Source organism: Parasteatoda tepidariorum, chromosome 3 (assembly GCF_982258835.1).
Source record: "Parasteatoda tepidariorum strain Cologne lab strain chromosome 3, Ptep-v5.0, whole genome shotgun sequence".
In the NCBI taxonomy this organism is placed as follows: Eukaryota; Metazoa; Arthropoda; class Arachnida; order Araneae; family Theridiidae; genus Parasteatoda; species Parasteatoda tepidariorum.
In genome coordinates, this window is record NC_141757.1 from 120,776,421 (window position 1) to 120,804,074 (window position 27,654).

Genomic DNA, 27,654 nt, shown 5'->3' on the forward strand with positions numbered 1-27,654 from the left:
TGTAAAGAAGAAGAAAATTCATGTAGAAATAGTGTGCCCCCCAAAATTTTTTTCATTTTTTTTCGGCCGCCTAACTGGCGTTTATTTGTAGAATTGCTCATATATATATATATATATATATATATATATATATATATATATATATATATATATATATATATATATATATATATATATATATATATATATATATATATATATATATATATATATATATATATATATATATAGCAAAATTAATGAATAGTTTATAATTAAGAATAATAAGACTTTTTTTTTTTACCTTTCCTGGAAACCAGCTGTCACTGAAATATTTTTACTATCAGTTTTTTTTTTCTTTTCCCGGCTCATTCCATGGCTCTGAACTATTACGTTCTTCGTCACGGAAGATAACGAACGTGTTGCTAATTTAACGTTATCCGATGATCACCTATGAACCTGTGTTACAGAAACATGCAACATTACCTCCACCTGTTTATTGGGTGGGACAGAGATATCTCATTTTCAGGTCCTTTGGTAACGTGACAGCATCAGTTAAATTGACTCCCGTTGAAGACTTCTTTAATTTTAGACTGCCTGGGATCGAATGAAGAGTTTATACCAGACTGCTGTTGAAGACCTAGTTAATCGTATGCTGTCGGTGATCAAATTAGTACAGGCACATCAGACTGCCGTTAGAGACGTTGTTGTCGTATCTGGAATCAAATGAAGACTTTGGTACATTAGACTGCTGTTAAACATCTCGTCGATTGTATATTGTATTCGATCTGATGAAAACTTCTGTGTCCGTTGAAGAGCTCGTTCGTAGGCTGAATGGGATTAAAAAAAATCGGTACATGAAACTCCCATCGTCATTAGCATTCTTCAGGGTAGGTTAGTGGCGGATCCAGCTCAGGGGTCATGACCCCCCAAATTAAAAAAGAAATGAAAATAATAGTTTTTTTAATAGTTTACAAAAGAAATAAAATATTTAAAAAATTATTTAAGGTGGCATATGCACCTAGGTAGGTCGAAAAAATCGATTTTTCTTCTTTATCTAATTATGTTCTTCACTGTTTCAAGAATCATAATCCAAAGGATTAAAACGAAATTCGTCATAGTTTCATTGTAAACATTATTAATGTTGAAACGCGCCAAATGCTCCAAGCGCGCTTCAACAGGTTTAACCAGGGAGAAGTCTCTAGCAACGCTTGCGCAATATCATCCTTAGTTTTTTTACCTCGTCAAACTGTTACAGAAGAAGATCTTATAGCCGTTCGTGAAACTGCCGAGTTTTAAAAGAATCTCTAAAATGCTTCCGTAAAAGTTGTCGAAACAGAATTTCGTCTTTGGATGGCAAAATGGCAACGTGAAACAGAAGCAGAACTTGAAGTGCCCAACGATCTTTCCAAGATTATTAATGCCTGTGTCATCGATTTGTACCCATCAATCAATATGTTGTTGAGAATTTTAATAGCACTGCCAGTTAGTGCAACAACAGCAGAACGTTCCTTTTCAACTCTTCGACGTCTCAAAACTTGGCTTAGAGCAACTCAAAATCAAGAACGATAAAATGGACTCGACATTATTAAACATTCGTCGAGAAATTGATTTGGATGTTGAAAAAATCATTGACAGACTTGCCAAAGTTTCTAAGAAAACGCATTACATTTATTATTTAAAGATTTTGAATACTTGAATTATTTATGTATTGTTCTATTGTTCATTATGAAAAAAATAAATGAGAAGACTAGCATTAAAAAACCCAGTTTTTTTTTCTTCAAAAAAAATGTCAAAAAAAAAAAATTTTTTTTTTAAAAGAAAAAATTCATTGTGGGGGGGATCTGAGTCTATGATCCCCCCCCCAGGAAAAATTTCTGGATCCGCCCCTGGGGTATATGCTAGGCACACCAACAATTTTCCAGAACGTTAGGGAATTTGATCAACTGAGATTTGAAGCTTGTGTGGTTGCTTTTTGTTGGAATTTTGGGCACCATCTGTAACCTGTAGCTGTTTGCCAATGAAAAACTTAGCTCCAAAATTGTTTTTGTCACACTAACTGATTAGTGTGTTGCTGTTTCTGTTCTTTCTTTATCTTTGCTTCTTTCAACTATGACCAGGGCCGTCTTTAAACTATTTGAGGCCCTGGGCACATTAGGATCATGGGGCCCCTATGACCTTGAGAAAACACTATTTAGTTACAATAGATAAAGAAAGACAAACAAGGTTCTAAATTTATTTTTATTTAGTTACTAGCTATAAAAAAATAGGAAATATAAAAAATAATCTACAAAAGTAACTCGCTTAACTTAAAATCCTTAGATTAATTCTATGTTGATTGCAAAGGTACCCTTCTAGATTTAAGATGAGCAAAATCGTTAATCACTTCTTCAAAATCTATGGTATTGAGAATATCACATTCTATGGACATCAGCGACAAACTATTTAATCTCTCTTGAAGCATTGTACTTCTTAATTCATTTTTTATTCGTTTCAATTTGGAGAAGGAGCGTTCTCCGCTGCAGTTAGTTACCATCATGCTTAAAAATATTCTCAATGCAATTTCTACGTTAGGAAATGTGTCTTCAATTTTGTTTTGCTTTAATAGATTATATACTTCCTGTACACTGTTAGATGCTTCATTTTCACTCTGAACATTTATTAAGTATTCTTTTAAATGTTGACATTCTATTTCTAACTCTTTTTCATTTACATCTTCGTGATAGATTTGAGAAAATTCTTTGCATCCTTGTCGTATCTCTTCGGAATTCAGAGTTTTTAAGTGAAAAAATAAACTAAAACGTTGACTGACGATCTCATATGAACTTTGTCGCTGTTTTAGATGAACACTCAAGGTATCGATTATTGGGAGAAAGGTTTCTACGTTGAATCGCTCTTTTCCATTCAATTGGACTGATGGCGCAGAGCCATCAAAAAAACTCTGCCGTGAGCTTCTACGTCTTGTTCTTTGAGATAGATCCTTGTAGTCAGATTCTGGGTTATTTTCTTTGGCAGATGATTCGAAGTTATCAAATTTATCCCTGAGGTTAGTAATAAAATCATAAAGTGAAGTCAACAAATTGGTTGCAACGTCCAGTGTTATTGTTTCTTTCTGAAGATAATTACTTGTTTTGTCTATTCTTTCCAATATAGTGCTCCAGATTTCCGTCAGTATAATAAATTCTAGATTTCCCATTTTTCTAGACAGACTAAGGGCTTCGTCTCTTGTTTCTCGTGCCTGTTCAGTATCGTTTGCGATGGTGATTAAAGCTTCTAATATTCTTTTATAACCCCCATGCAAAGCACTTACTGCATCAGCTCGGGCTGACCATCTGGTTTGTGAAAGATTCTTAACAACTTTTTTTGAACCTAAATGTTCTGTTAACATATTCCATCTGTGGGTAGAGCCCGAAAAAAAGTTGTACACTTTCTGAACTATTTCAAAAAACTGTGATGCCTCCGGTACACACCCAGCAGCATGGACACCTACCAAGTTTAGTGAATGTCCTGCACATGGTATAAAGGTGGCAAATTCACATTTTTCCTTGATTCTTGTTTGTAGACCACTATACTTTCCCGACATATTTGAAGCATTGTCGTAGCTTTGTCCTCTGCAATCTTTTATGGGAATATCATGTATCTCTAAAAAATTTAAGATGGTCTCCGCTAAATACTTAGATTTATGTTCTTTAATAGGTATAAATTTCAAAAACCTTTCAACAGGAACACAGTCTTTTACGTATCGAATGATGAAAGTTAGCTGGTCAATATGAGACAGATCGGGCGTACTGTCAACGCTTATGGAAAAATATTTTGCTGATTTAACTTCATTTATAATTTTTTTTAGAACCTGTTTTCCCATTACTTCAATAAACTCATTACAGATATTTGCTGATAAATAAGAAATGTTACCCTTTCCAGGATTCCCAAATTTTTTTAAGTGATCTGCAAGAAATGGATCAAATTCACTCAATAATTCCACACAACCCAAATAATTTCCATTGTTTGGAGATCCTAGGATTTCATTGTCGCCGCGAAATGGAAGCCCTCTCGATGCCAAAAATTTTACAACAGCTACAATCCGTTTAAGTACGTTTCTCCAGTAATCCACTTCCTTTTGATGTTGAGATAATAAGTCTATATCTACTCTACCAACCGCTTTACTTCGTGCCAGATAAGTCATCATAGATTGCTTATGCGCTGGGCTATTTTCATGTGTTAAAATTATGTGATTAATATGCTTCCAATCATTACATCCATTCCGAGAGCAAAGATTAACATCAGTTGGGTTAAATAAGCAGCATGAAAAACAAAATACAGAGCATTTGGAAGGCGAATACAGCAACCATTTTCTTTCGACGCTTTCATTGTTCTTTAATTTGCGAATAAATAATGCTTTGTTGAAATATCTCGTTACTAATTTATTACCATCTTTGTATGTTCTGGATGCCTCGGAAAAGTCAGAATCTTTATTTTGAAAATATACTGGTCCCTTACGAATTAAAATTTCGCGATTTATTTCAACAAACTTTTCGTGAAAATAATCGGCGGGATCGTGCGATATTAATTCTTCTGTGTTGGAAAACTGCTGTTCAATTGACACAGTTGGAGTTGTCGGTTTTAGTGAAGTCACTGAAGTCGTTGCACTTTCGTCGTAGGAATAGTCGCTTTCTGATTCAATCTCTTTTTCAAAATTGGAACATGAAGGTTTAGAAATTCCCGCAATTTGTAATTGAGCTGAGTCATCATGTGGAACATTTATGAGTTGATTGCTACTTACAGAAGTTTCTCCAGTAGTAGTAGTAAAATATGATGTTAATTTTGGTAACTTTTCAATTACTTCTTTCTGATGTAGAGCTTTTTTCCTTTTTTCAGATCCACTAGGATATGACCGTTTCGACATTTTATATTATAATTCACTATTTAATTAATTTTATAACGAAAATATTCGCTAACACAAAACAGACAAAACGACGATTTAATCAAACAATACTATTTTTTTTATCAGAGCTCGAGCACAGTCAGTAACAAACTAACAACTACAAACAAAACAAACGCCACAACATCGCAGACAAATACTTGAAGGGAATTCCCGTTCGTCAAGTCAAACGACGATCGGGAATCGGGAATTCCCCTTTTTTGTCTTTGGTATTACGAATGACGTTCGAATAGGTTTCTTTAAGACATAAACCACACCGCATCAAATAATTCTTTTTTTAATTTAATAATTTTTTTTAAAATTGTATTCTTATACTTACATATAGGTATTTAAATTAACCTAAACATACTAATATCGGAAAAACTCATTTTTGAGAGAGAGTGGAGTATTATACCCTGTTTATTTATTAGTTTGATCTTTCTTTTTGACAGATGTCAAATCTGAAATCGATATAACTTTGCAACGACGAACAATATCTTCTTATTTTAATAATATTAAAAATTGATAATAATCATAAGAATAGACACACAACATAAAAGTACCTGTTAAGGACTCAAGCATTTTCCGAAAGTCTTAAGTGGTTTTTATTGCTTCGAGGTAAAATTTAAATAGAAAAACTGAAAACAATGGTTTCTTACCTACCCAATGTTTTTATGTCTAGTGCAATAAAATTGATTGACGAATGAATTTATTTATTTTGAATAGTTTAAAACATACATACAGCCACATATTTAGCCAACACATTTTTTACACCAATAGATATTTTCTGTTTCCCATCACTGACCCATCTGTCAAAAAGTTCAAGCTATGTTGTACAAGGTATAGCTATCCGCATGCGGCAAACTAAAGCTAATATAATAAGCGTAGGTATTGTAGTAAGTCATTATCATCAGATTTTTCAAAATTAATGTTTTTCGGTAATAATGTATCGGTTATCATTTGGTAATCTGGCAGGAACTAGGGGGCCCCATTCGATCGCGGGGCCCTGGGCACGTGCCCATAGTGCCCAGTGGGGAAGAGGGGCCTGACTATGACTGGCATAGAAATATTTTGGATCCATCTGCTTCCGATTCTCTTACGCACTCTCTAAATAGGGCCATTCAAAATCGCATATATGAACTGGAATATGATTGGTGACATATGTTTTTCCGTCAATCAAGTTCTCGTTTGTGTCTCTGAATTCACACGCGCGATTTTATTGTATGCATGCTCTTACATGTTTGTTACTTTGATATTCCTGCTACATTGCCTTAGAAAACATTTGGTAGAGAGTTTTACTCGAAAAATTCTCCTATTAATCTAAAACTCGAGTTAGGCAAAAATATAATTTATTGCAAAGAATAAATTACTCATAATTGTGATATTGCACTTGTAGACAAATGATTACTTTTAATACACTTGTAGACTTTTAGTACACTTGTAATACACTGACAAGTAATCATTATCAAAGATAACAAGAATTTAGGATTGAAAGTAATTTTATGATCAGATGATTATCAGTAATCATCTAATTAAAATTACATTAAATACTTTTCAATCATTAATGTAACTGGAATCATGAGATAATTGTATGTAGCAGTGATTGTTTGTAATAATAGGCCCTAATTACTTGTAATTGTTCTGAATTGTAATCATGTCTACAATAGTATAAACTAAATCAATATCTATAATCATGCTTGCAAGTAACTTTTCAGCATGTAGTCATTAACTGTAATCAATAACAGTTGATGTTAAATTCTGATGAACAAATGTTTTATCGTCTAAATGACGTCATTTACACCCTCTTGATCACCCTTTTGGGAACTGTCAACGAATACATTTCATATATGACTACATATAGCCCGAATATTAATTAGATGATATGCCAATCAATTATACGTTTAAGGAGGAGAAGAGGTTCAAATTTTAGTTTAAGTATAGCGAAATTTCAATTTAAAATTAACACAATAAAGTACAGTTGCTGGCATATGTCAAACAACTAACTTATATCAATTGAAGAAGATTAACATTTAATAATTTATTACAGATGCAAAATAATTATGCAGATGGTTCAAAATTTCATATCATTGGCCATAGTGCAGGAGCATATATTTCAATCACTGCTGGAAAATTTATTAGAGAGTGGAGTTCAGCTCATAAACTCAGAAGAATTACCCGTAAGAAAAGTTCATATTTATGCAATATCTTAACAGTATTGAACACAATGTTCTGAATATATCGTATTCACAGAATAATGTTGTCCCTGTTCAATTTTTTTTTTTCGTTTTTCAAGTCTTAAACTAGCTCTGTGCAATTTACGTGACACAAAATCTGATCCTAAAATGCAAATGTACTGTGTGCTTTTGAACTAATGATTGGATCTTTACATTCTAGGATTCAATCTTAATGGTTCGAAAAGGTGATTTTAAATATGCTAATTAATTAGTACAGACAGTATGTTATGTTGCGAAATCGGACACAAAAACGTATTTCCTCTGAATAAACATACGCTTTCCCCTTCATAAACATCTGCTCTAATTAATCAGCATATTTGAGGTCACCTCCTCAAACCTTCAAGATTGTGTCCTAGAATGGGAAGATCTGATCATTTGATCCAACGTTATTCAGGGTGGTCCGTTTCTTGTACTTTGCGCACTGTACATTACCGTTCATAATTTTTTTTCTTTCTTTTTTTGTTATTCTTAATTTCTTTTTTATTTACAACTTTTCATCTAAAGTGTACAAAATATGATGATTTCAATTTAATTATTCATGAAGCTGTAGCTTGGAAAAATGGCTTCCATTAATTTTATTTTACTAAACACTGGTTGCCAAAAAAAAATTCAATTAATATCCGCAACTTTGATAAAAATAAATAGGTAATTAATATCCGCAACTAGTGAAATATTTCTTCTTCAATAAAGAACATAACGTGGTAGCACGTGTGATCCACGTCACCAAATTTATGATACCAATTAATGAAGTCTGATACCAGAATGTATCAGACTTCATGAATCAAATTTATGAAGTCTGATACCAGGAGCCTTTTTTTCCAATTCCTACTATTTTTTTAAATTTTTATTTTACAACTGTCGTTGAACAGCCGACATAATTTAATGGGTTTACGTCTACTAATGTTCAACTCCGTAGCCTTGTCATTTTGAACCCAATCCAGAAGACAAGGGAACTACTGGATCGAGTAAAGGGAGAAATATGCCTTCGTGGAGGACTTTTTCGATGGAGCTAATCCGCATTTGCATTGCATGGAGAGGAAGACCACGAGAACCTCCCACGGTTAGCCTCACGGAAAGGGGACTCTAACCCATGATCCGTCTCCCACTGAGGATATTTTATGTCAGCACTGTGGTCGATGCAAGCCGGATGTGGAATTCGTTTCGACTGGGATTCGAACCCGGTCCGCCTCATTGGAAGGCGAACGCTCTATCCCCTGAGCCATCGCGGCTCCGATTCCTACTATTAGTTCACACTCTGCTTATATATATTTATGTAGCTTGTTCAAATTTTCAATCGTTAATAAAATCGGCAATCGCAAAGCTTGAGTACGCCCTCTAGCGGGAGCCTTAAAATATCGGGCATTAGTTCTATCATAACCATTGGCAAAGACGGGCGACATTTTCTTAGCAGCAAATAAGAAGCAAAATTTCCCTAAGGAAAAGGCAGAAGAACTTGAAAAAACGAACCAGAACATGCCAAACATTGAAGCAGAACACGCCAAACATTTGAAGAACAATTTCTCAATAGTTTTTACCTTTCTATTACCAGTAACATAACTTCCGATTTCGCGATCGCACGCAGATGTGTGTATTACGGTAAAATAATTTTTTCCCTCTTCAATTCATTACAAATTAAGGTGAAGTCTACATTTCTTTCGTCATTCCAATGAATAAATGTGAATTCAGAACGTACAGAACTATAATATTTATAGAATATTCTTCTTTATGGAATAGTATATATTTCTGCATCTATATAATTCGGAAAACATCAATAAAGAATCCTCCGAATTACTTGAAATAGTATCATTTGTGCTGTTTACTAATAAATTTTTCAGTTTTGAACGAATAATTTCAACTAGAATTCAGCTATTCTGTTTTCAAGTTACATTTTGAAATTCATATCGAGATCAGACAATTATAAAATTTTGCTCTGTAGTATGTTATCTAAAAGTAATGAAGAGATAATCTATGTATATAATATTTGAAAATAAAATTTTCAAGCTAGGAACATTTCATTTGGAATTCTGCGAATTTATAAAACAGGTGAGCGTTATGATTTTCATAATAAAAAATTTTCTTGTAAATAATATTTTTTTTCCTTATTTGATGATAGTTCTCTACAAAATGGTTTTTTACGTCAGATTAAGAACTATAAGAATGAAAAAAAGAAACCATATAAAAGTTTTTTATTTCAATATGAGGAATTTTTAAAATCTTTTTTTATCCTAAGAATTCTTTATTTTAAGTTTTTTAGTTTATAATTTTTTTGATAAAAATTTTTGTCAAAATATTTTTTTTGAAAAATTAAATGGTATTACATTATGTGTTTATATATACTTCTTGCATATTCTAATGTTTGAAGTAATATGATTCAGAGAAGTATGGAATAAAAATTCGGTACTTACGTATTAACGCCTCTGTTTCTACAGATTTGGCAGTTTTTAAGTGCCGCCAATCTACACCTAAAATTTTTGCGACAAATCAAAAAATAAAACACTTTATTTAAAATCAAAGTAGTCAATCAGATTTCGGTGGAAAATGGACCGATATAGAGTTTAACATAGATTCAAAACAATCTCTATTTTGTTTTATCTGATTCTGTCGCCATATGAACTATAATAAATAAGATTCCAAGTGAAAGAACATTTCCAAAACGTACGTTTACCAAGATAAAGTTTCATATTATGGAAATTGGTACATTTTCGTTTTTTTTTGGTAAAATATTTCGCTCTTGAAAAAAATTAAATTGCATCTTGTTCCGTTTTTGGCAAATCCCAAAGACGCATTTTCTTAGCACTAAAATGGCGTCAAAAATCAGCAAACAACAAGGCAACAAGGAATCCAAAAGATGATATCCAGGATTATTTGATGATAATTTTCTATAGAATGGTTTTCTACGTCCGATTATGAAAAGAAAAAAACATGAGCAAGTTTTTTTATTTTATTTTAATGTGAGGAATTTTTAAAATGGTTTTGTGCGTCCGATTATGTATTTAAAAAAACACAAAACATGAGCAATTTTTTTATTTTAATGTGAGGAATTCTTAGAATTGTTTTTTTTTTTTTTTTTTTTTTGTTTCGTAAGCATTCTTTATTTTACGTTTTTTAGTTCCTAAATAATGATTTTTATTGAAACTTAGAATTTTTTGATAAAAATTGTTGTCAAAAAACTATTTTTACATAATTAAATTATATAAAATTATGAGGCTTATGCATACTTTCTGCTTATTTTGATGTTTGAAGTAATATGATTCTGAAAACTATAGAATATTAAGTTGAAATAGGCCTTTAATGTTATATCATTAAATTTAGTAAGTCTATTTCTCAGGCATTAACTCTAATAAAAAGATAAATATTTTTTTTTTTTTTGTTTATTCACAAATATTTTTCCGATGTGTTTCGGATGTTCCTTCTCTTAAAAAAAAAAAGAAAAGAGATACCATTTTTTCCCGTTTGCATAAGAATATCAAACATTTTTCATTTTCAAATTTAATAAACCACAATGAAGATGGAACGTTACAATGTTACATGCTACATTAAAGACGTCTCCTGAGTAACTTAATGACTGTTCATATAGAAATCGCAGGTATTCGTCTCATACAACAACGCCCCCTATAGTTCGTTGCGATCGCGAATACTTTTTATTCATCCACTCAAGTCCAAATACATTTTTTTAAACTTGTAGTGGATGACACTTGAAGTCAATACAGTTTTTTCACATATTAATTCATTAATTAAATTTAATTAATTAATTAAATTTAATTAGTTAATTTTAGTTTTACATAGGTGAAAAAATTTTCATTACTTAATTAAAAAAAACTGAAATAATTTTTTTTTTGTTGTTGACCTAAGTAGGAATCGACTTTAATTTTTTATATTACTTGCTTTAACTAAATGTGCGGTAATGCACTTCTCTTCTTAAATCTCGTTTTGCATCTTTCTAGTATTTGACCAAAAATCTGGAAATTTTCATTTGAGAGATTCAAAGTATCCTGGCTACACATACATCTCACAAATCAAACATCCTCTCATTCACCTAAAATGCCATGATTTGGCTTCGATTCCTCTGAATAATATTGATATTTTTTTTTATCCCTTAAATATTAGCCTGATTTTTTTATTGGGTAAATTTTTTGACTTTATTTTTGAAAACCATTTCCAAAATTGCCACCGTCACCTCTATTTCAGAGAATTAGGTATAATATGAAAAAAACACAACTACTTCGATTTAGTAGGAACAACATATGACGCAATGCTAAACGAATGGAATTTAACTGTTGTTTATTTAGTTATTGTTATTAGTAGTTGTTGTTATTTGTTTTAGTTGTTGTTGTTTATTTAGTTGTATTTAGTTTCAATAATTTTTCTTTATAATGCAATAAAATCTGGCGAGCAGCTATTTAAACGATCGAGCACTTCGTTTGTTTATTTGTGGCTTGAAGTTAGGCTCGCAGAAAATGCCGTTCATGGGTTAAATTTAGTAGGAACAACACAACCTGTGACGTAGGCTATATTATACCCAATTATCGAAGCACGCGCGTTTCATTCGTGTAACGCTAAAACTAATGGATTAAAAACTTGAAATTTTGCACATTTAAAAAAAAAAAAAAAATTATAACATTTCATCTGAAAATATTATTGATTTGAATATTAAATTTTGATCAAAGTATAACATTTGGTTTTACTCTGCTTTGTTTAGTTTAGCAGAAATTAATAACAGTAGACATGTGAAATTTTTTGTATATCCGCACTTCTATGTCTGAACATTTCATGACGTCTCCCCCCCCCCTTCTATTAAACTAGTTTTAGAATTATTAAAATCTTTCATTTTTTAAGGGACTTTTGATATCCGGGAAAGGTTAATCGCGGTGTATTAATAATAGCTTGTAGCCATCACTTACTGTTTTATCTAAATGTTAGAAGGACGCTCTCTTTTAAGTTGTCTATTCACTTTAAAAAAATAAAAATAAATCTTATACCTGACGAAAGTAATAAATACATTCTTTTTTTTTCATACAGTTTTAGATACTGGTGTACTCGTATATAGGAATGATGATTTTGCTCACAATACAACTTACAAAGAGGCTCATTTCGTCGATGTCATACATGCCGATGCTGGTACTTGTTTCGGTGAGCAAATATTGTTGTAATTATCTCACATATAGAAATAATAAACTCATTTATATATATTATTACAAAAGTAGTTACATCATTTAAAAAAGCATGAAATGAAATTTTAAAGTAATATTTTAAACCAGTTACAATGATTTCTAGGGTTAGAAGTTAATGCTGCAACAAAAAAAAACCTCAGTTTGTGAAGATGGAGTTTTGAAAAATGAATAAGAATTTTGAGAAATATTGAGAATTTTTAAGGGGAAAACGAAACTGGCTTAATTTCCATAAAATTTGAGAAATTAAGTTATGCGAGATATCAGCACTGCATCACAAAAAGGAAGCATCTTAGCAGTTTCTACAACTTAATAGAAAAAGGTTTCGTTGTAATATTTTTTTTAAACACTACACTAACAACATATTGCAATAATTTATTTAGAGGTAATTTCATAATTAGTGTTTTTATCCTTATAAGTTTATTGAAAAAATTACTGAACATAATTATTTTCCCATTAATTCCCATCATTTTCTTTTTTTTTAATCAAAAATGTACATCAATGTACAAGATTATGGAAAACAGAGTTTTCTTTAAAATGTCTGTTGTCTCTTTAAAATTTTGATTTTTCAGAATCCAATTCATGTAGAAGGAGAGTTCTTTAACAATTCACATATTTCAAAGTTGAAATGTATACATTAAATGTATTTTGCCACACCAAATATTTTTACTTAAAAGTTTTTTAAAAGTCAGTTTGTTCAACCAAATTTTGTTGCATATTTGTATATTTTTTTTTTAGTTCTAGATTATTTCTGATAGGAATTTTTGTAAAATTATAATTTAATCCAAGCCAAAAAAAAAAAGTTTGCAAAAGAGGTTATTAATTAGAGAGCACCTAACGATATTGGTTACCGACTCATAAGGTTTGAGGAAAAAGTGGATATTAAGTTATTAACAGTAGCCACCGTCCACTGGCTACTGTTTGAAAATTTAAATTTTCAGGACTTATCGCCATTTTTTCTTACACCAGATTTGAATCTACGGAAGTTTTTTAATCTTTATCGGGGAGAAAGTGTACCAAATCTCATTAGAAAATGAAGCCTTCTTAATTGAAAATGAATGCCTTCTTAAGAAATTCTTTTTGTATGAAGGTAAGGAACAATTTTTTTTTAACGGCTGGCACTTGGAACTATTTTATTTTATTTTATAACCGTCGTTAACAAGCCGACCCAATTTCATGGGTTTACGACTACTTACGTTCAACTCCGTAGCCTTGTAATTTTGAACCAATCCAGAAGACAAGGAAACCACTTGGAACTATTGTCCATTGGCCACAGAAAGTGCCAGAACTGCTAACTCTCTTTTCGTTACCCAGTGGGCACCTGTGGACGGCGGTGGAGTAGCGTCGCACTACCACAACCCGTTTATAGTTCCGGTCACATTCACACGTAAAGGACATAGAACACAGATAGAGAGAAAGAAACATCCATGCCTTGCCCGGGATTCGAACCCGGAACCTTTCTGATGCAAGGACAGTTCCCTGCCCCCCTACACAGGCCTGTCGGCAGGAACAAAATATCAGCATTTGTGTTGTTTTTCAGACAGAAAGCTTTGTGACATGTTCTTATAGTTTGAGTTGATTCCAAAGCTAGAAAGTTTGGAAATTTATAAACTTAGTAAGTAATAAGTAGTAATGTTTTCATTCTGTGTTCTGCTCAAATATGTTTGTAACAGATTTAAGCAACATGTTTTCACGTTTGGTAACTATCTTACAAGTAGCATGTTTTTATACTTATTTGAAAATTTTGCTTCTCAATTTCAAGAAGCATTTAAACTATATACATGTGTGTGTCTAATTTATTTAATGTAAACAAGTTGGTAAGTCATAGAGAAAAACAGTTTTTGTTAAATTAGAATTGTGAATAATTTCAAATTTTAGACAAAATCGATTTGCTGTTTTATAACTTCGATCTTGTAGGATCTGTTGTTGGAGCATTAACTCCTCTTGGCCATGCTGACTTCTTTCCAAATGGAGGAACTTTGCAACTTTCTTGTTACTTTCATGCTATAGAAGCAATACTGAGAGGAGACATACTAGTGGGGGGTAAGTTTTTTTGAATATATCAAAATGTAATAATTAGAATATACTAATTGAATTGGAAGTACAGCTTTAAGAAAAGTACAGTAAAACATGCTAACTTTACTATGTTACTTTTCTACTCTTTTATATATTTTTAAAAATTTTCTTGCTTATATGTCATAAGTTATATCAAATTTTTACAAATTTAAGGAAAGAAGACATAATTACGAATAAATGAGAAATTGTAATTTATGCACTACTAATAAATGATAAGAAATTAATCATATTATAATGAGAGTACGATATTGAGAATACATTAACAATCATACGATAATGGATCCTAACATATAAAACATAAATGTGTAAATGTCGAAAAACCGATTTTTTTTTGCTCTAACAAAAAGAAATGAAGATCGAAATATCAGGCAAGTGAGTAGTCATAAACATGAAAAACAGAACATCGAATATAAAAAGGCATAAACTAAATAACATTATCTGCTAAAGTTAACAACATAAATTACTAATTTAAGTGGACTATTAAAACTTTTTTTTATTAATCCTTGCCAATAACCAAAAGAACAACAAACAAATTTTAAGCTTTCTGGAAAGAGAATTGAATTTATGTTACATTTTTAAATTCACAGATTTACAATTTAGTATACAAGTATTCAGAATAGCTCGACAAAGAAGACTTTTTGCTTTTCTCTTTATATAAAGGCAAAATACATGGATGTATGTTAGCTAATAACTTGAGATGAGGGGGGGGGGTTATGGGGTGGTCAATCACCTCTGTTGTGTGGTTGAAACACAAATTTCACTGATGAAAAAAATAAATAAATGAAAATTTAAACATAGATTGAAACGTGCGCTGTCTTGGAAACCATTTTACCTAATATGTAAGTTTAAAAAAAATTTAAAAAAAGGCGAAACCACTAGAAGAAATTAAATATCTTGACAGTTAGCGAAACTCATAGTTTAAGTGTGGAAGTAAGACGTGCTGGGAAGAAATAATGCATAAGTTATCGAAAATTGAAGAAATATTGTATTTGAACATCAGTGGTCATGATAAACACAAACGGCATTTCAATTTCTATAGACTCTTAAATTTATAAATTTTAAACCTAAACTAATCTGGTAAAATAAATTAAGAGAATTTGCTTACTTTATCGAATTTCATGAAAAGAGCTGAACTGAATGTAAAATCATTGCTTTTAGATAAAAATACAAATCTTGTTCATCAAATACGTAAGTATACGCGTGCGTGTAGGTGGAGCCGGTAGAGGAAAAGGCTTTATAAGTGCGCGTAAGCTAGGGCGTATTTCGTTCTCTAGCTCACCTCGGCGAATTTCTTGGCGTCGTTTTGCAGCAATAGGTTTAATTCAAATTGTAACAGTAAAAACAAGTAACCACCAACATGATGGAATGAGGTGGTGAATTGTGGGGAGGCTAGAATCTCAGGTCCAGATTTGTAGAGAGTTCAATTCAGCGTCGTGTGTAATGGAAACAGTTCCAGGATACCGAATCCATCGAGAGTGTGGGGGATGGTTCCTTGGGGTATTCATCCGTTTTTCCTTCGAGGAGAATTTCATTCCCCCTTCCTTACCCGTCGAATATCGAAGGCCCTGTTATTATCGTTTAGAAAACGATTAGAAGCTGTTAGCGAAGAATTCTGAATGCTCTGCGAGTGTACTATGCATGATTCTTTATCGCCTTACGAGATCATCGCCAACAAAACCAATTATTTTTATTTTTTGAATCCGGAATGAAAACTTTAGCAGAAGAGTTCCGATTTCTGTGTGGATGCTAGTTTCTGTTTAGTTAAAGTGGTTCTTCGCTTACTGACCAAGTACCAATCTTCATTTCTATAGTTCTTTTTTTTTTTTTCCTTTTCCCTTTATTTCAATCGCTTTATTTTGTTATTCACAGATATATTTTAAAACAAAAGGATTAACTAAAATAAAAAGTTTGTTTTTCATTAAAGCTTCATACGTAATTAAAATTAAATAAATTTGTGTCTTAGATTTAATTTGTGTTATAAAATTTTTAGCAAAATAAATTCACCACATGTTTTAAAATGCTTTAAGACAGGGAAAAAATTATATATCACATTTACCCATTATAGCTTTCTGATTATGTCATTTTAATAAGGATAAGAAGGATATGAAAAGAATAGTGTAATAATGCAATCTCTAGGAGAGGAGATTTTATTAAATAAAAATGAAAAAAAAATTTGGAATAACATGCATTAATAAACATTTTTGTTTTAAATTTATATATATGTATGTGTCTAATCATAAATACAGGAGTTTAACAAAATAATTGAGACACTTCGATACTAACACATTTTTTAATATTTAAAAAATAAATACTTAGAGAATCAGTTCATAAATTTAAAAATTATTAGATGGTACGATTTCTCCTACATATCAATGAAGTTAACGCTTTTTGAAGTTTGAGGTACCGACAATGAACCACAAACGGAAAAAAATGTTTTTCAACAACTGTGCCAAAAAATGTGGCAATAAATTTGCAACTCATAACTATTATTTTGGATATTATATGCAATAATTGGACAAAACTTCGTACACCTTGGTTAAATATTTCTGGAGATGTATGAAAATTTTTATAAAAAAATAATTTTTTTTTTTTTGCTATAGTTTAAATATTAAAAAAAAATTAAACAAAGCGTTTGAATCAATTTTAAACTGATAACGAAACTATTGCTTTAAAACTAAAAAAAATAATAATTAAAACTGCGCCAGATAAGAGTAATTGAAGTAGTTGCTTTATACAGCGCATGTGCAGAAAAAAATTTTTAAAAAAAATTATCTTAATTTTACAGTGAATCGTATTTGACAACTAATAAGTTAAGTCCGATTTGAATATCTTTAAAATGAAAAAAGTTTCAAGCAATTTTCTAAGTAGTTTTCTTACTCTTTTATGAGAAAACTCAAAATTATGAGGGTTTTTTCACAAATTTCATTTTGTTCTATTAAACAAGATTTATTAACAAATGATGATACCCAGAAAATGATGGTCTGGATAACAAAGTGTGATGGAATTAGGAAATAAAACATGCGAAAGAAAGGATACTTTAATCGGCATAATCTCCAACCGATGTCATTTATAAATCTTGTTTAATAGTACAAAATGAAATTTGTGGAAAATCGTTTATTATTTTGAGGTTTCTTTTAAAAAGAAAAAAAAAACTCCTTAGAAAATTGCTTAAGATATTCAAATTGGACTTAAGTAGTAGTCAAATAAGATTCACTACAAAATTAAGAAAATTTTTTAAATTATTTATTTATTTTATTTAGTTATTTTTATTTTGCGTATATGCGCAGTATAAAGAAACGTTAATTACACGTATTTGGAGCAGTTTTTAACAAATTTTTTTTTAAAAATTTCTATGTCAATAATATTTTAATCAATTTAAAATTGATTCAAACGTTTTTTATTTTATTTTATTGAATTTTTTTAAAGTTATTAAAAAAAAACGCAAGACAAAAAAATAATTTTTTTTTAAATCTTTTTTTTTATAAAAATGTTCATATTTTCAAAAATATTTAAGCTACGTTTACGAAGTTTAGTTCAATTATTGTATATAAGAACCAAAATAATAAGTTACAATTTTATTACTACATTTTTTTGTCATAGGGTGCTCAAAAGTATTTTTAACGTTTGTCATTCATTCTCGGTGCCTCAACCCTTATAAAGCTGTAAATTTCATTGATATGAATAAGAAATCGAAGGATCTAAATTTATATTTTGATTCTCCATGTATTTTCTGAGAAATATCAAAAAATGTGTTAGTATCGATTATCGAAGTCTTTCCATTATTTTGTGCAACTCCTGTAGAATTCTTTTAATCAAAATTCGAACATTTATCTTCATTTTCAATGAAAAAATCGAACATTATGATTTTAATAATTTGGAAGTATACTTTTTCAATAATCATTTCGTTTAAAATAATTAAACACTACTGTAGACACGTGAGGGGCTATTGTGGATAAGTTATAAAAATAATTATTTAATCTATTGTTAGTTATAAAAAGTAAATAAAATTAAAATACCATTCAATTCTCAACTTGGTTATTCGATTTGTTAATATTCTGTACCACGTCCACCGCTATATTTTTAATAAGATACAGCGACCGCTGTGTCTATAAATGATAGCAAAATGATAAATTATAGCATTTTGTCACTTAATTTGAAAATAAACAAAAGAACCAATAATAATTCAGCAAGTCTTTTGTGTTTAAAATAGTAGTTTGAAACAGCGCAGGTGTAGAAATCAAAAAATTTTCTTTACGAATTCAGCAAAAGCTGCATTTGAATGGGGAAAAAAATTAAACATTGTTGGCAATTAATAACATATTATTCCGGAATTTATATTTAAAAAAAAGCATTTGGATAAGGAAGGATTTTAATTAATTTAAATAAATACATAAAATGTGGTCATCATGCTCTGAGGTTTATATATGATAAAAATATCGGGCAATCGTACCTTATCTTAATTGTTAAAACTTTTGATTTTAAAATGATTTAACATATCAATTTAAATATCCCTGATAAATATCTCTAAATATATTAAAAATGTCCCGCAGTGGACTGATCGTTAAGACACGGTTCCCAGCAGATCACCGAAGTCAAGCATCGCTGGCTGCAGTCAGAGTGCGGGTGGGTGACCACTTGGATTAGTCTGCGTAGGGACCGAGGGTTTGCGGTATTGGTCCTCGTTAAACTGTTCTATCGTAAAGTGCTCAACTGCGCGTACAGGTCGTCGGGCTACCGAAGCAGGGGTGCCATCCCCTCTGCAGAGGATCAAAATTGTGATGGCATGACTTCGGATCATCCTCCGGGATGTTTCCCAGACCGTCTCCAAAAGCCCATTGTGCAGCTCCAGTGCGACGTAAATGAACTACTATTAACTAAAAATATAATGAAAAATAGTTAATAGTCGCTTCATGTTAAACGTCATATTTTCAAAACCTAAGACTCATCAGCAATCCAGTTGGAGACACACACACTAATTCTTTAGTTTATTCAGGGCCGGATTTAAGCTTGGTGGGGCCCTAAGCTACTGAAAATGATGGGGCCCTTATAAGTTCAATTCCATTTCTATACACCTAAAGTAAACTGTCATTATTTTTTATTGTTGAGTATTAACATTTTATTATTAAAAAATTTGATAGTATTACTTTATTGCTAAATATATTAATTGTGATGAGACTATTATGTAGAACCTTTCTTTTATTGCACAAATTTTTTTAACGAGGGGAAAAAGTTACAAAAAAAAAAACACATTTTAAGCACAGAGTAAAAATTTGGCGTGCTGGGCCGCTATATATTTAACAGAGTTTTTTTTTTTTTTTTTTAGATTCATTTTGAATATATTTTATTTGCAATTTTTAATGATATTTTTGCGAATTGTTTTCTCAATTGTTTTTTCTTTACGTTACAAAATCTGTGAGACTTAGAAACATGAAATTTTGAATGCGCGTAGAAAATATGCAAAGAGTTAGAAAGAAAACAAGAAAATACAATTTGATTATTAGTTTTATTTTTTTTTAATTACCGCCGTTAAACAACCAACTCAATTTTGAATTTACGGCTACCAATGTTTAACTCCGTAGCCTTGTAATTTTGAACCCAATCCAGAAGACAAGGGAACTGCTAGATTAGTACCCAGAGTACACACACGTGCACTGCAACCAGTCCATTGCGAACTGCAATACCATACCGATTTCTGATCCTTATTCGTTCTTTTATAGTTGAATAAATTCTTCCTAAATATAAGCACTCTGCCTCCTCTTTCCGAAGGAAGAAATTGAATATTATTTTCGTCCATTTCAATTTTTATTTGCAATGCAATTTCGAATAAAATTAATTTGTAAAATGTTGCGTTAAAATTAAAATTGTAAGTTATCATTGATATGTTTAAATTGTGTTCACTTCTCTTCACAAACGCCATTAGTATATGCTTATATGAACCCAGTTAGTTTTGATAAAAATAAATTTAAGAATATTTTTATCAGCAAGTAAGACTCCTCAGTTCAACCTCTCACTTAATTGCTGGCGCGTCACCCCTACGGACGCCAACCCGAAGGGGTGTCCCTTTCGTACGCCAAAACGAAGGGGTGTGCAACCCTAAATGCCACACACCTCTTTTAACCCCCTATATCATTATCTCCTCCATCATGGCTGCAGCTTCTTAGAGGGGTGGGGGCCGAAATCCAGGTGCATCTAAAAACGGATGAATACCCCAAGACACCGTGGGGGTTAGACAATGTCAACCTTCATCAATAAAAAGATACCCCACCATAGAGTCTAGTTAACGTGTCTTATATACACTAGTGAATTGGAATTGTTATTTTGACACACTACAGTACTCCCCCACCAGAATTTTATCTGTGATAGAATTCGATGAACGGATACCATTAGTTGATTCATTGCTGTTTTGTGGGAAGCCGAGAGAGCTGTATTAAGATCACGGTGTTGGTCGCTCCTGTGTTGTAATTAAAACTATTTATGGAATGGAAAAATTGCAACCTCTTAAATGTTTTCAATGTAAATGTTTTTTTTTATACCAACAAATGAATGCACGATATATTTTTTTTTTAAAAAGGAAAACTGCAGTTTTGTGATGCTTTATAGTACATTGGAAGATCTTTACGCCATTGTCTCGATTTTAATTAATCTCACTTTATTCAGAAGCTAAATTTTTTAATTCTGAAATATCTTTAAAAAAACAAGGAAAAAGGTTTAAAAAAAAGGGGAATAATGTATTTAAAAAATAAATTCCACTCTCAAAATGAATAAAAACAAGAAAATTATTACTACTAAATAAATAAAATGTATATAAAATGAACGAATTATCAGCGAATATAATTTTCATAATAAATTACAAGCTTATAAATAAAAAGTAAACTATCGGTTTTTAAAACGCCCCCATATCAGTTTTTCAAAAGGACAGAGAAAGAAAAAAGATTTTCAAAAAGAGTTGAAGAGGGAAACCCCCCAATCGTCTCTTGCTTTCCCCCACTCACTCAAAGGTGACTTGAGTTTCAAAGGCAATATTACAAAAAGTAATAAAGATTTGACCTACATTTTCGTGGATAGGAAAGATTGAAAAAATTATTAGTATTATTATTTTTTTTTTTTGAATTGATCACTCCGATTCTTAAACAAGAAAATTCGATTCAAAGTATGACAAGCCCGCCATAGATTTTACATGTTAAAAGCAGAATTAAGGAATCTGCTTGGTTCAACACTTTTCTCCCGGCAACCACGATTGGGGACCCGACTTTCTGATCATTTGAGCTCGCCCCGTACTCTTTGTTCGCCAAGATCGTATGAATCTCAGGGAATTCTTGTAAATCATTTGTTTTTTCATCCAAAGCAAGAAGTAACTTTTCACACATACCGACCAGACTTGTCATTCTTCAATTACGCCCGCTCTACAGAGCTCCCAAATTTTCGAATAAGTCATACTTCCTATTTACTATACATTTCATTTCTTTAAATGAAAATAAATTCAATACCGTATGATATTTTAAAAAATTATTTTTGTCACCATTAAAATTAAATATCTGATGTTACATATCGAATCTAAACATGTGAGCGGGTTGAGCTTTACAGCGATGCCTGCTTCCTAGGTATATGAAGAAAAGGGGTTTAATTTCATTGAGCTTCAAATAGTCTGATGCTTTGCTATCAAACCTTTGCGGTAAACATATAGCGGCGCCGTCATCTAATTGCACAACAATTTTATCTCCATACTTTGTTGTTATTTGTTTAATTTCAGAAACCGGGTATTTTGATCTACGGTTAGCTCATCCATCTTTTTGAAAGACTTCAGTGAACTGAATGCGTTTAACTTGTTCAACAATTCCATTTTTCTTCTTATTTATATATAGAAATATTCTCTTTAAGTGTATTTAATATCCCCAAGGTATTATTAAAATGACCTCAGAGAAAACTTCCCAGTACTTTTAGCTTGGATCTTCTTTAATGAGTGTATCTCTTCCTCTTGTAATGTCTCAAAGGGAAGATAAATAAGTGACCCATTCTCCAAACGTGGTAATCATTGTGGTAAGTAATGTCAGAAATCAGATGATCTACTTTTTTATAAGTTCTAATACCTAAAGAATTAAGTTTTTCCATTTATTTATACTGAAATTCTAGTTTCTCAATATGCAAATAAGGTCTTAATTTACACTTTCCTCCTATTGATAATGTTAAAACTTCATTTAATCTTCCATATGTAAACATAGTTATTGTTTCTTCATTGACGCTTATAGCTCTATCAAGAAGAATTTGTTGCACTTTTTCTAAAAGTATTTTTGGTTTTTCATTCATTCTATCGCAAGCTAAATAGATGCTAATTTTCATAAACATATCTTGTAATAATTTTAAGTTTACATCTAAAAGTTTTGAAGCAGTTTTACTGAATTGAAAAGTTGTATATCCCGCACCAATAAATTCAACTCCTTTGTCTGTAGTTGCGCAAAACGTTTTCATGTCAACGTAATACTTATTAGCACAATCAGTATCTTTCTGTGGCTTCCTTACACTCGAAATTCTTTTGTTGTGAGCAAAATAGCTTCTATCAGCTTTGTTCCACTTTATGCAATAGTAGTCTAGATGTTTTTTAGTTACAACATCAGTTTCAAGTTCTTCCACATTTGATATGATTTTATTTTTAGCATCATATTCAAAATAGTTCCTATTAACCGCATGTTTTGAGTAGTTCGCGGGATCATTTATTATATTGTTTCCCTTTGCATTATAGTTTACTAAACTTATTTTCTTCAATCTGTTCATTTACATAGTTTTTAGTTGAAGCGTCTCTGGGATCTCCTAGATTTCTTTATATATATTTTTGCTTTGCATTGAAAAATTCTTCATCGTGAATCAGGCTGCTATCCGTTAAAGTGTTTCTCTAATTTTCTCGTTTCTACGTAATTTTTGGTTGCAGAATCGGTGTTTTCTTCTGAAACATTTCGTAATTTTTTTTTCTTTCCATGTCCGTCATTCGTTAACTTGAACCCTATTTCTGGAATGTCCTCTTTGATTTCTTCCTCGGAAAGGAGATAATACGCTACAATTTCTTTACTTTAACAGAAAAAGTTTTTTAGTCCTCAGACTATAAGAATTAAAAAATACAAATCGACGCAACTCAGATTTTTAATGTTCTGATCATGGTGATATCTTGATTTTTTATGTTCAAGTAGCACTTCTTTCGCTCTTGTAAGATGAAAGTATTGTAGAAGTTATTGATAAATCTTTGAATATACTGGAAAGGAAAGAAGAATACAAACAGGCCTACAAGTTCTATAAACAGCTGCTTAATTCATACAAATCAAATGAGGTATCGGATGAGAGAAGAAGATTTTATCAAAAATCTAGTCTAATTTCCCAGAGAAAAGTACATGAAGCAAACCCAACTTAACGGTTATCAGTATGTGAGCAAATAAAATTTCTGTATAAATAAGTGTGCCGTAAAAAGAATTGCAAGAAAGGAAAAGGCGCTGTTAACGCTGCAAGTTTACCATTTGAAATGCACCTACCAGGGCGGCATCAAACTCAATTGCTTAAAGGAAAAACTAGATTAAACCCAGATTTCACAATGGAGTAAACCCATAAATAGGGTCGATGAAGCAGCCTATAAACATGATGTCTGCTACCTCGAAAATAAAGATACTGAAACAAGAAACAAAGTGAGCGACTTTAACATGGTGAAAGAATTGGAGGGTATTCCAAGTCCAACCCTGCGTGAGAAAATAGATGGAAGTAATGTGAAGCCTATTATAAAAGCAAAGAAGTCATTTGGAATGGATTCAAAAATATATTATCTAAAATGTAAAACTCACACCGAAACCAAACACGCACAGCAGATCACCTCTAAAAATGGTAGGCCTCTCATGAAAGGAGCTTGTATGAGTTGTGGCTCTAAGATGTGCCGTTTTTTACCTCTGAAGGGGTAACTGAGAAAAGTTGCCCTAAAAAAGTTTATTACGACCCCGAAGCAGGATTTTGTGGCATTAAGGAGCTCTGAAGGAAGACTGGTTTAATTAGAAAAGAGGCATCAGATTACTTACACCAGCAACATGTATATGCGAAACATAAGCCACTCATCCGCAAATTCGAACGAAAAAGGATTTACGTATCCCACATCGACGATCAATGGCAAGCTGATTTACTGCTTGTCTATAAATTTGCAAGGAGTAAGCATAATGATGGTACCAAGTATTTATTAACGGTTGTTGACTGTTTCAGTAAATATGCATGGGCCATTCCTCTTAGAGATAAATCAGCGGATGAAGTAACTCAGGCATTTAAAAAGATCTTCAAGGAAAGAATGCCTGAAAGGGTTCAAACGAATAAAGGTTTAGAGTTAGTCGGCAAAACAACTCAAAAATTGCTTAAAGAAAATAATATACAATGGTTCACAACAGAAAATGTTGAAATAAAAGTGGTAATGATTGAAAGATTTGATCTCACTCTGGGTAATAAAATAAAGCTCCACTTGTCCGAACACAACACCGAAAAATACGTAAATGTCTTGGATAAATTAGGGAAAAATTACAACACCTCGTACCACAGAAGCATCAAAATGACGTCCGCTGTAGAAGAAAACAGTGGTAAGTTCAAAGAGAAGGCAGCACAGATAATAGATAAGGTTAGGCTATCGATCTACCTTCAGAAGAGGTTATCAAGCAACCTTCACTGAAAAAATCTTCGTCATTTCTGAAGCAGTAGGAAGCGATCCAATCACTTATAGGGTTCGAGATTTAAATAATGAAGAGGTTAAATGTACTTTTTATGAAAATGAATAGGTAAAGTACGATAAGAAAGACAATATCTACAGGATCGAAAAAATAGTCAAAAAGAAAGGAGACAAGTATTTAGTAAAATGGTTGGGATATCCCGAGACTAGCTGGATTGATAAAAACGATTTAGTACTTTAAATTTTATTTTTAATAGCCGACAAAGATATTAAAAATTCAAATTGGGGTCATGACATGTCAAGCAAATGTACCATCATTTTGTCTTCGCATATTTATACTCAAATCCCATGTTATTAAGCGGAGAAAAAGTTCCAATCAAATGCTTCAAAGACGACTCAACAGATTTTTTCATTCTGAATAAGCGTCTTCTTGGGTTTAGGTAGCTTAATTGGTATCTGATAATCTCTTTTTCTAATCAAAAGGAATAAAATGAATTCTTTGCTGATTAAGTTCCTCCGTTCTGGAAACAATTCTTCATATTTGCTGATGAAAGAAGAAAATTTGACCAAAATATCTTCTTCGAAAGGTAATTTATAATTATTTAACCATTTAGTCAGATTTTTTAATCGTTTTTTTCGTCTCTGTCGGCATAAAAATAATAGCGCAATATCGTAAGGGGGTTTATTGGGGTCATACCTTAGCTCTTCCTGACATGTCGTACAAACGTACCAATAATCATCATATTTGTACTCACATTCCACATGCCTCGAGATATTAATTTTTTCCTAGCTCATTTTCTGGAGTATGAGCTCATCATCATCAGTAATTCATCAAACATGTTTATTTTTAAAGAGTCTTCCTTTTACTTCTTTTTTTATAATTTGATTGTACTTCTTCTATATTTATCGAACTTAAAGAATAGAGATTTATGTATAAAGAAGTAAATATGGAATCAAATACTGTTTAGGAGTTGAAAAACTACTGTCGAGAAAATAAAATTCGAGGATACTCGAAGCTTAAAAGGGGGGAACTGATCAAGCTTATCCAGAGCCAGAACAACTATCAAGTACCAGAACAACTGAAAGAACCAGAACAACTCAAAGTTCAATGTTGCAGTCAATATTATAAAGAATCCTGCATGAAGAGACATTTTCAAAGCAAAAAGCATCAAAATGAATAGAGAACCAATGGCCTGCCGAAGAAAGCAACAAAAGAAAGTAACATCAAACCAAAGTCCGAACCACCTCAAAATCAAAAATTTGATGACTATGAGGCCTATTGCAAACAGTGCCGTAACTTCACCTCTCGGGGCCCTGGGGCAAAAATTTTTGGCGGAGGCCCTTTTAAAAACTTTCACTACTCCATCTCTAATCGTCATTCCTGGTACTAGGGGACATTCCATTTTCACATTCGACTTTTGAAATTTAAGGCATGCAGCAAAAAAAAAAAAGAAAGAAAATGCATTGATTTTTTTAGAAAGTAGTGAATTATTATTTTATTCAATCAAAGAACCAGTGCCTATAGCTTATGTAAAACTTATTTTAATATCGAGTGAAATAATTTAATATGTTGTGTAACTAAATAGATAATCCTAAGAAACTGAATCGAAAATATAAAAACTTCATTGATTTAAAAAATAATAAATGATAATAAAAATAGACATGTTTTGAGAGTCCAATAATAAAAGTCACAAGTTATTCAAGCTTGACAAGTTTTGAGAATGGGCGATTATATTTGAACGCTCGAAACATCTCGACTTTTACTTCCCTCTTTATATTTTTTGAGGCCATGTGAGCAGTGCCGTAACTTCACCCCTCGGGGCCCTGGGGCAAAACTTTTTGGCAGAGGTCCTTTAAAAAACTTTCAGTACTCCATCTCTAATCGTCATTTTAGCTATTTATGTATTATGTTAGCGAATATGTTTATGAAAACAAGTTATTTGTTCGCATATAAATTGGATAACAAAACATTGTAAGTTTTCCACATGGCAAAATACAAAATTTCAGCGAAATCGATTAATCCTGAGAAATTAAATTTTAAAAAAGTTGTACTAATAAAATTCAATTTCTCAAGAACTAATCAACCAATTTCGCTCAAATTTTGTATTTTCCATGTGGAATTAGATACTTTAAAATGATTTAAAAAAAATATATGCTTTGCGATTCAAAAGTTTTCAGACTATTATTGTCCCGTAGTGGACTGATCGTTAAGACACGGTTCCCAGTAGATCACCGAAGTCAAGCATCACTGGCTGCGGTCAGTGTGCGGGTGTGTGACCACTTGGATCAGTCTGCGTAGGGACCGAGGGTGTGCGGTATTGGTCCTCGTTAAACTGTTCTACCATAATAATGCTCGACTTCACGTGCAGGTCACCAGGCTACCGAAGCGGGGGTGCCAAACCCCTCTGTAGAGGATCAAACCTCAAGGGATGTTTCCCAGACCGTCGCCAATAGCCTATTGTGTAGCACTAGTGCAACGTAAATGATCAACAAAATCAGACTATTATTAAATAAAAAATACTAAATATTTACTAAAAGTTATTTTTTGCATGGAATTATCTTTAGATAAAAGAATTTTCTAATAGTGAGCAAAAATTTTTCAAT

General features: G+C 31.7%; 1 protein-coding gene across 1 annotated transcript in view; it reads left to right on the forward strand.

The window, feature by feature from the left end:
• LOC107444195 (pancreatic lipase-related protein 2-like) overlaps positions 1-27,654 on the forward strand; it is a 78,314-nt gene that overhangs the window by 17,356 nt on the left and 33,304 nt on the right. The window contains exons 4-6 of the mRNA XM_087159985.1: positions 6,945-7,074; positions 12,151-12,261; positions 14,217-14,342. Coding sequence (XP_087016111.1) covers positions 6,945-7,074; positions 12,151-12,261; positions 14,217-14,342 — 367 coding nt within the window. The remainder of the gene's footprint in view (positions 1-6,944; positions 7,075-12,150; positions 12,262-14,216; positions 14,343-27,654) is intronic.